General features: G+C 48.9%; 1 protein-coding gene across 2 annotated transcripts in view; it reads right to left on the bottom strand.

Moving 5' to 3' along the window:
* Positions 1-10,677, bottom strand: part of SYNE3 (spectrin repeat containing, nuclear envelope family member 3) — a 55,796-nt gene that overhangs the window by 3,050 nt on the left and 42,069 nt on the right. For both annotated transcript variants that reach the window (XM_011951514.1, XM_011951515.1), the window contains exon 16: positions 10,068-10,106. In XM_011951514.1, coding sequence (XP_011806904.1) covers positions 10,068-10,106 — 39 coding nt within the window. The remainder of the gene's footprint in view (positions 1-10,067; positions 10,107-10,677) is intronic.

Below are 10,677 nucleotides of genomic sequence, written 5' to 3'. Positions count from 1 at the left end.
GGTGATGGTGATGGTGATGATGATGGAGGTAGAGATGGTGGTGGTGGTGATGGTGAGGGTAATGGTGATAAGATTGATGGTGTTGGTGATGGTGGTGGTGATGGTGATAGTGATGATGATGGAGATACAGATGGTGGTGGTGATGGTGATGGTAATGGTGGTAAGGATGATGGTGATGGTGATGGTGGTGGTGATGGTGATAGTTGTGATGGTGATAGAGGTGAAGATGGTGGTGGTGGTGAAGGTGAGGGCAATGGTGTTAAGGATGATGGCAATGGTGGTGGTGGTGATGGTGGTAGTGGTGGTAGTGACGGTGAGGGTGATGGTAATGAAGAAGCACTGTTAAATGCAAATGTTCCTGGGAGGTTCTAACCTGGGCAGTTCTGTCTCTCTACCTCTCCTCTCTGAGTCAACTCTTGTATTCCCCTGCTCCAAGTATCTTCTCCAGATGATAACACTTAACCCTGTGCCTCCAGCCTCAAATGTGTTCACTCACCAAAGTCCTTAAACACGATTTTATAAAACAGGCTGCTTATAACAATGAATAAGTACTCTTGGCTGCATGTATTTCAGCAGTGACTTTGGGAGCGGAGGGTAGGGGGTGACAACATTGTTTAAGCAGCTGAATGAGTGTGAGTTCACAGAGAAGGTGGCTCTTCCCACAACTGCTGGGCTGGGTGGAGCCAAGTCTCTGACACATGTGACCCACCCAGGGAGAGAGAAAAGAGGTAAGACAATGAGCTGCAGGGCCACCCAGTCTGGGTTTTCACTGCAACTAACAGCCTGTAATTAAGGATCTCCCAAATGGAGGGTCTGCTTTCAAGTGTCCTTTTTTATTTGCCCCTCCATTCTCAGAGCTAACACTTTGCTTATTCAAGAGAGGGGATGTGCCTTGGCCATGATCCTCTGGGGAAAACATCTTTGAAGGTCCAAAAAGCGTTTACACATACAAGTGTTGACAAGGGGTGGTCTTCTCAAAGGATTCCTGCAGCCTGCCCAGTGCCTGTTTACTTAGAGCTCACATCCTCACTTAAAGCGTCTTGGATTCCAAAATGCTCTTAAAAAAGGACACCTTTCAATATTTTTCTAAATGCTTAGAAACACACACAAGCACACAAACACGCCCATGCAAACACAGACACACACACACACAACCCTCTAAGAAGCCAACAAGAAAAATGACAATCTCGGCTCTTCCAAAGAGAGAAAGGGCTTCCGCAGGAAGTTATAAGCTCCTTATCTGATATGGTCTGGCTGTGTCCCCACCCAAATCTCATCTTCAATTGTAGTTCCCATAATTCCCATGTGTTATGGGAAGGACCCAGTAGGAGATAATTGAATCATGGGGGCAGTTTCCCCCATACTGTTCTCACGGTGGTGAATAAGTCTCACAAGATCTGACGGTTTTATAAGGGATTTCCCCTTTCACTTGGCTCCCATTCTGTCTTGTCTGCTGCCATGTAAGACACGCCTTTCTTCTGTCGTAATTGTGAGGCCTCCCCAGCCACGTGGAACTGTGAGTTCATTAAACTTCCTTTTCTTTATGAATTACCCAGTCTCGGGTATGTCTTTATCAACAGCATGAAAACGGACTCATACACCATCCCTGAAGATAGGGAAGCAGGGGTCGATGAGCCCATGGGGGTGAGGAGGGAGTAGAGGAGTTAACATACTCAACAGAGGCTCTGACCAAGAGTCCTCCAAGGTCTTACATGAGACTCCAGATTTCTGAGGATCGCAGGCTAGAGTTCATCTCAGTCCATGAGACCTGATCTTCTACCATTGGTGAAATGGGATGTGGGGAAAATAAAAGGTTTGGAGTCTTGGGTTCTAACCCTGACTCTACCACTTTCTAGCTGTGTGATCTAGGGCATGTTGCTTAGCCTCTCAGAGCCTCCGTTTCTTCTCTGTTGGGAGACAGTGACACTTGCCTACCAATGTAGGAAGGATAAATGAAGCAATGCATGCTATGCATAAAATGCACAGTAGGCACGCAATAAAGACTCACTTCCTTTCTCCTCTGGCTGATGGGTGTGGGGCAGAGAGGTAGCTTCTGCAAGTCCCACAAGCTTCCCCAGGGATGCAGGGATTAGGCACCATCATCACCTTCGGTCCCATCAGGGAAGAAAGCACTGCCCTCCTTAAATGCCATCTCTCAGCTCCTTAAAGACCCTCACGTCTTATTGCTACAGGGCCTTTGCACGGGCTGTCCCTTGTGTCTGGAATGCTCATTGCCCTTCTTTCTCCACTCCACCTGGTTAGTGCTGACTGACCATTCTAATCTCACCCTGAGTCACTTCCTCCAGGAGACCTTCCCTGGCCTTACACATCCTCAGGGCACCCTTTCCTCTGGATCACTGATTAAGATCTGTGCTGCCCTTAACTCCTCGGAGGCGGGCTCCACATTAGTCTTGTACTTTACTGTATCCTCAGCAGTGCTCAGTAAATATTTGCTGAATGAATGAAACCATGAATATAAGGCTCCTTCCCTCCCTGCACCTCTGGCCATCCGCTTCTCCCTCAATACATCGGAGGCCACCCCGGAGACACGGGCACCTGCTATCTGTGAGCTGTTCTCACTGTGCCCATGGTTCACCAGGATGTCTGGGCTCCGCTTGTTAGTGAACTCACTAAACACACCCCCAAAGGTCCTGAGCTCTGCTCTTCACCTCACTCAGGGGCCTCCTGGGCACCTTGAGCATCTCTGTGAGGCCAACTTTCCTATGCCCATTTTACAGAGGAAGAAACTGAGGCTGGGAGAGTATCCAGTCCAAGGTCACACAGATAGGCTCAGCTCTCCAGTGTCAGTCAAGAGCCCAGGCTCTTCCTACTATCCCATGTGGCATTTCTCACAAGAAACAACAAATAAAATAACAACAAAAGTATCTGGGGCCTCTGTTGTTCAACCTGGATCTGTGGAGGGTGGGTGTGCTCTGACCTGGGGCCTAGAGACAGGAAGTCACATCCCATCACCACTGAGGTTAAGGGTCTTACCCAGGACCTGTCCAGGTCTCAGTACCCACCACAAAGATGCTTCCAGGCCGGCACCAAGTGCGGGACGGTGGAGGAGGCCCACTGAGTCAGCTGCAGGACCCCCAAGGAAGCATCTAGTGGGTAGTTGAGGTTTTAGGACTGAGGCTAGAAGGACAGACCTGCATTAGAGATGAAGCAAGAGCTCACACAGCCTGAAGACAGTGCATAACCACAGGCGTGGAAGGAGGTACCAGGGAGAGTCACCTACGAGACGGTGCAGAAAGCCACAGATATGGGAAGAGATGCCAAGAAGAGAATGACCCAAGAGATAGTACATAAACCAGAGGCCTGGAAGGAGGTGCCAGGGAGAGCCACCCACTAGATGGTGCATGAACCACAGGCATGGGGGGAGATGCCAGGGAGAGTTACCCACAAGATAGTGTGCAAACCACAGGCATGGAAGGAGGTGCCAGGGAGAGTGACCCAGGAGAGGGACAGATCCTGGAGAACCTGAGGATACCACCCAAGAAGAAAGAGGTATTGTATTTCTAGTGCCTCTACCCAGCCCCTACAGGTCACTTCTCCATTACAAAAGCAATGGTAGGAACTTCACAGGGAGAAGCCTCCCTAAGGGCGGCCACTCTTTTTTTTTTTTTCTTTGTTTTCTTTTTTTTTTTCTTTATTTTTTTTTATTATACTTTAAATTCTAGGGTACATGTGCACAATGTGCATGTTTGTTACATATGTATACTTGTGCCATGTTGGTGTGCTGCACCCATCAGCTCGTCATTTACATCAGGTATAACTCCCAATGCCATCCCTCCCACTCTTAACTGATGCTCAGAGTGAACACAGCCCACGTGCGACATACTGACGCCATGCGTCTCCTGATAAGAGGCACAAGTAAACCACAGCACCGCTCTGTGACATTCCTGCCAGGAACCTGTCACCAAATCCAATCACAAGGAAACAGCAGGGAAACCCAAACCGCGGGATATTCCACAAACTGTCCGGCCTGTACTCAAAAAGGTCAAGGTCAAGAAGAATTAGGAAAAACTGAGGAACTGGGCCAGATTGGAGGAAAACAGAGATGTGACAATAAATGCAATGTGTGATCTTGGATTGGATCCTGGACTGAGAAAAAAAAATCTACCAGTAAGACTGTAAGTGGTACGTCCAGACAATGGAATATAATTCAGTGATCAAAAGAAATGAGCTATTGGCCAGGCACAGTGGCTCACGCCTGTAATCCCAGCACTTTGAGAGGCCGAGGCAGGCGGATCACTTGAGGTCAGGAGTTTGAGACCAGCCTGACCAACATGGTGAAACCATATCTCTACTAAAAATACAAAAACAAACAAACAAACAAAAAAACTAGCCCGGTGTGGTGGCAGGCACCTGTAATTCCAGCTACTTGGGAGGCTGGGGGAGAAGAGTTGCTTGAACCTGGGAGGTAGAGGTTGTAGTGAGCAGAGATTGCACCACTGCACTCCAGCCTGGGTGACAGAGTGAGACTCCATTTCAAAAAAAGAAAAGAAAAAGAAAAAAGAAATGAGCTATCAGGCCACAAAGACACTGAGGAACCTTAAATGCATGTTGACAGGTAAAAGGAGTCAGTCTGAAAGGCTGCATAGTGTATGAATCCAGCCATAGGACATCCTAGAAAAGGCAAACCATGGAGACAGCAGAAAGATGTGTGGTTGCCAGGGCCTCGGGAGAGGTGGGGAGGGATGAATAGGTGGAGCACAGGGGATTTTCAGGGCAGTGAAACTGTTCTGCGTCATACTTCAGTGGTGGATACTGGTCATTAGACATTTGTCCACACCCATAGATTGTACAACACCAACAGTGGGTGCTCAGGCAAGCTGTGAACTGAGTTATTAACAATGTATCAAGTGGTTCATCATCCTTAGCAAATGGACCACACTAACACAAGATGTTAACTAATGTGGAAGATGGAGGGGGCTGGGATGAGAGGAGGTCTATGGGAATACTTTGTACATTCTGCTCAATTTTTCTATAAACCGAAAGCTGCTCAAAAACGAAAGTCTATCAATTCAAAAGAGACTATTGAGACAGCTTAAAATTTTAAAATATGGACTGTGGATTAAATAATAGTATTTCATTAACATTGACTTAGATAGCTGGCAAACAGTAAAACAAAGAAAGAGGTATGAGGATAGAGGCAGCTGGAAGAGGAGGCCTTGGTCATCAGTCCTAGTGCCCCAGGGCCAGGTGTGATGAGGACAGCAGTTCACTGGCCTTAGTGAAGCAGTAGCTGCTGGGTCCCTCACTGCGATGAATTTCAGACGAGTTGTGGGGTGGAAGGTGAGTGAGCAAGTGTAGAGAATGCTTCTCTGGATCTTGGTAGTCAAGGACTAGTTTCAAATACTTCACCACCAAAGTTTTAGCACCAACTTGTTCACAAATCATCAAAGACTGATTGTCTCTGGGCTCTGTAGATGGAAGGAGTGGCGAGGCCATGGGATGACACAGAGCATGGTGAAGCCTGTCCCTGGCTCTGCCTTTTAGAGGTCAGAGACTGCATGGCCCTAGCAAAGCCCAGGCCTTTGGTTGTGACCAGGAAAGAAGCAGATTTGACCTGCCCCTGGAGTTCCATGGTAAGTCACAGGAGTAAAAACTTAAGCTATGTTGCCTCTCCTGACTCCCATCTGACCCCATCCCACGAGTGAGAGAAGGGGCCAAGGGGCCCAGAAACCATTTCCTCCGACTATAAAAGGAGAAGGCAGTTGTGAGTATTAAGGACCAGGCACATGTGTGCCCAGCACGGGGCCTGACACACAAAAGGGATTTTTGCAAAGAGAGAAAATTATGATCTAACATGGAATACTCACTGAGACTGGGTATCACAGTAGCTCATCCAATCTAAGACGCTGATTAAAAAGTGCACCATTATTTTACAAACCGCTAAGAAAGAAAAGAACAGCAACCAAGATGGCGCATCTGATTGGAAAGCCCACATCAATATGGGGGACCAAGGGAGCTGCACCTTCAATATAAGGAGAAATGAGAAATAAACCCACCTCACAGAAAGAGGAGGCAAGGAAATTCCAGGTCTTCTCTTGGCACTGGGTGAAGGGTGGGAAACCAGAACTCTTCCTCAAGAGTTTGAACCATGGGCTGGAGCTCCCCAAGGTTGGCGGTCTCCGTTTACACAACCAGTGTGGTCCAAAGGAAACCCAAACAGAAGACAACCCGCAAGCAGACATTTTAATTTAAAGGAATCTCAGGTTGGGGGTGACGGGCAGTAAATCTAAATCTTCACTGGAAGAACTACATTGTAATAAGACACCCGAATTCCAGAGATGTGAAAATGTGAAAAAACATGAGTCTTAAAACCTATGAAACATAGTCAAATAAATAAAATGCTACTCTCAGGTCACACAACATCTGGGTCTATATTCCAAGAGCCCACATATGAAATGGATGGGAGATGCCTGCTCTCTGTTCCTGCAAACTAGCACTGCCCTATTTCACCCTGGCTCACAGAACCTTTGGCCAATCCATCCCCAACTAAAAGTTTGCCTCAGGTAGGGCTATTCCACTTCCCTGGGCCAATGCAAGGAATGCAGTTTACTCACAGCGCAACTGCAACTCGAAAAGCAATTACATTTCACGTGTCTAAATGCTGCAGGCAAACACCCGCGGCAGTGAGTTGGCAAGTGCGTAGGCAGCTGCAAATTTAATAAATCTTAATTATTCTGTTTATACAAACAAGCAGGCTGAAGCCACTGACGTAGCTGGGGCTTTCAATGACTTGGAGCATGGAGAGAGGAAAAAAAGTGTGGAGAACCAACTGCTCATAAATAATTAGCTTTGGGGTAAGTTTTTTTTCCCCGTTTCCCTTTAGACCAAAAACAATATGTGGAATGTTTTTAAGTTGGCAAGATTACAGCCTCTGAAGACAGCACCTACTTTCTACCTGCCAGGCCTGTGGATGTGCATACGTGCATGCGTGCGCATAACCACACAGGCATACGCCACACCCCAACCCGCAAAGAACCACGCACACACCAAAGAGAAGGGAGGATTTCCCCCTCCGATGTGTCATTGCTCCCTTTGCTCTCAGAAAGAAAAGCAGGACAGTGTCTGCAGAAGTCTCCCAGGTCCCCATTCACACAGCACTTGAGAACCTACTATGTGCCATTGTTACAACAGGAACTTTGCTACCAGGAGCTCAGTGAACTCGCATTTGAGTTTGGAAGACTGTGGCTAAATGACTCACTGGAGGTCACACACACTAATCATGGAGCCTGGGTTTGAATCCAGAGTGTAAAGTGGTGGTTCTCAAAGTGTGGTCCCCGGGCCCCCAGCAGCAGCAACACCTGGGTTGTGTCAGAAATGCAGATTCATGGGCCACCCTAAAACTAATGAATCGAAAACTCCAGAGGTGGGGTCCAACAATCTATGTTTTAACAAGCTGTCCTATAAAGGAGCCACAGACGGTCTCTGTGTATTGGCCCCCACGTTGTTTACTTCTTCACAGTGGGCTGAGATCCGTTAGCTCAAAAGCCAGCAAGCACCAAAGTCAAATTTTTACACATCCAATTGTTTTAAACATAGCCCAAGTACGCAGATTCTTTAGTCATTTAGGGCTTTCCTGCTTTGCATACCCCACCAAGCTGTGCCCAACGCCTTCTGGTCATAGACAAGATACCCCTCAGGGCTACATGGATCCCAAGCGGTGTGACCTTCAGAGCTCTCTGATCCAGAGATTCCCACTGTGCTACTGAGAAACATCAGCTGGACACGTGTGCTCTGGCCCCATCCCCCTCTCTCCACCCAAGCAGGATGTACAGTCTACAGGACAGGTCGCTGCTCTTCTGTTCACTGATGTATCCCAGTGCCTAAAACAGAGCTTGGCACAAGTCCGCACGAAGGAAGGAAGGAAGGAAGGAAGGGAGGGAGGGAAGGAGGGTAGGGATGGAAGGAGAGAAGGAGGAAAGGAAGGAAGGAAGGAAAGAAGGAAGGAAGGAAAGAAGGAAGGAAGGAAGGAAGGGAGGGAGGCGACGTAGAGATAGCAATGAACACTATGGCTATGAACATACCACAGTAACACATTAATTACAGGTTGTAGGAACCTGAGCCTGCACTGGAGGGCTGATGTCAGCCTACAAATGTCACTACTCAAAAACATTTAGCGAGCACTTACTATGTGCTAGGCACCATGGCTAGACACCAGGGGGGCCAGACTTGACACCCACATGGATCCTGGCCTGGGGGCTGCAGAGGTGGGGGCTTCCAACCAGAGAGAGGCTTGAAGTGCAGGAGCTAGAGTCGGTCTGGACACCAGGTCCTGGGTCCCCCGTCTCCCACCAGGACCCCCCCGGCCGGCCTGTGTAGAACACCTGTCCTTTCTGGATGATTTTCCCTCTCTCATGAGAAGTCTGTCTGTTATTTGAAACTGCGGTGTGTTGGGGGCAGGGTTTAAGTGATCAGAAGCACTTCTACTTTCATATACAGCAGTTCACCCAGTCTTCAAACTAAGTTCATGAAGTAAATAAGGTTGCCATTAATAGTTCCATTTTAGGCTGGGCACAGTGGCTTATGCCTGTAATCCCAGCACTCTGGGAGGCCGAGGAGGGTGGATCACCTGAGGTCAGGAGTTCGAGACCAGCCTTGCCAATATGGCGAAACCCCGTCTCTAATAAAAATACAAAACTTAGCTGGGCGTGGTGGCGCATTCCTGTAATCCCAGCTACTCGGGAGGCTTAGGCAGGAAAAGTGCCTGAACCCGGGAGGCAGAGGTTGCAGTGAGCTGAGATTATGCCATTGCACTCCAGCCTGGGTGACAAGAGACTCCATCTCAAAAAAAAAAAAAAAGAAAGAAAAAAAAGTTCCATTTTATAGATGGGGAAAGTGAGCCCCAAGGAGCCAAACAACTCCCTCAAAGCCACAAAGCCAGTTGGTGTTGGGCCCAGAGCCCAGCCTTGATTTTGTGACTGCCCCGCCCAGTCCATGTGTCATCCACTCTCCTATAGATGTTACTTATGACACCAGCCTGAGGCCAAGAAGAAATCACAGATTTCTAGGAAACTCAGATTCCAAAGAATGAGCGATCTCAAGGAACTCAGCTCCTTGGGCCAGAGCATGCCGGAGGCTCGTGTCAGTACGGGCCAGTGCCTAGCGGGAAAACATAGCATTCATTCTTTTGCAAACACTGGCACCAGGGGACACCGATTTACACCCGGCTTTTCCAGAAACGGGGAGACACCCCGGGCCCCAGGGAAGTCTTCCGCAAGTCGCAACGTGGAAGGTTAACAACATGGGTTTTGGATTCAGAGGCCAGAGACCACTGAGGGGCTGAGGCCTTCCTTGAACAAGTCACTTCAGGCTTGCCCCTTCTGTTTCCTCACGCTGAAAGCTGAGATTATACTGCCTCCTGGGTGTCACTGGGAGAGTTACAGGAGAGGCCCTAACCACAACTTAGCACAGTTCCTTATACACACAGTGGATGGCCAATACATAGCATCTCGAGTAAGAATCATACCTGTTTCTCATTGTTGTCATTATTACTGCTGTTCTTGTTATTGCTTCAGCCTGCAAAGACCCTGGGAGTGACTCTGAGCATGGCTCCACAGGGTAAGTGGAAACACTCTGCCTAGTAGAAGTCAAAGGCACAATCCCTCCCTCTCCTGTCCCTACTGAGCCCCGCAGACCCTCCACCACCAGGGTGGCCACACCGTCCAGTTTGCCCACAACAACCCAGGTTTCCTGGGACAGTCCCGGTTCACACCTGTTGTCACAGCGTAATCACTGGTAGCATCTTTGTCCACTCCCCAGCATGTCCTGATTTGGGAGGGTGAACTCCAAGATCCCCTCTCTGCTATGGGCCTGTCACAGCGGAAGACTCTGCACACCCTGGCCAGCTCCCCCCTGAGCCTGGGGCTTCTTGAGACCAAGAATCCTGGGGCCCAGCACAGCGCAGCCCAGAGTTGATTCCCCCATAAATGTTCTTTGGTCTTCCTGGAGCCTTCCAGAAAGCCCACGAGTCCTGCCCCAGTGTCACGGGCCCACCAACCCTCCAGGCACCCTGCCCGCTAGCTGTGTGGAGCAGATGGCAGACACTGTACCTTTTGGAATCCAGTCGGCTCCCCTGGAGAACTTTGTGTCTGTTATTTTAGGGAAGGAGAGGAAAAGGGGGAAAAAAATTAAGTTAAGTGAGTGAAACTTAAATCCCAACAGAGCCTGTAATGGAATATTCATTTTGTCAGGGGAGTGTTTCTTTAAAACTTCTGGTCATCTGGACAGCCTGAGCCAGCAGGTGATTCGATTTAATGAGCTTTTTAACACACTTCAGGCCCAGCTGGGATTCTGTCTGGAAAGGCGGTGGCCAAGGCCGGCTGGGGCCATGGCCGACCTGGCTTGGGCTAGGGTGACACCTAGTGGCCGTCGTGGCTGCTGCGGGGCCAGGAAAGCCTGGGGCACCCAGCTTGGGCCTGGGGTCTGAGGCTGAAAGGGCCCTTAGGGGCCATCTTACCACCCTCCTCAGACTTAGGGACCTAGGAAACTTAACCTCTGTGCCTCAGTTTCCTCACTGGTTCACAGGGCATATAACAGCACCTCCTTTAAAGGACTGTTATGAGGACATAGCATTGAGCAAAGGTTATGATCATTACTAGTTTTGCTATTATTATTATTATTTTGTGTGAGGAGACACAGGGGCCCCCAAAAAGGAAGGTG

Source organism: Colobus angolensis, unplaced genomic scaffold (genome assembly GCF_000951035.1).
Source record: "Colobus angolensis palliatus isolate OR3802 unplaced genomic scaffold, Cang.pa_1.0 Scaffold32, whole genome shotgun sequence".
Taxonomy (NCBI): Eukaryota; Metazoa; Chordata; class Mammalia; order Primates; family Cercopithecidae; genus Colobus; species Colobus angolensis.
This window is presented reverse-complemented; position numbering and strand designations above follow the sequence as displayed.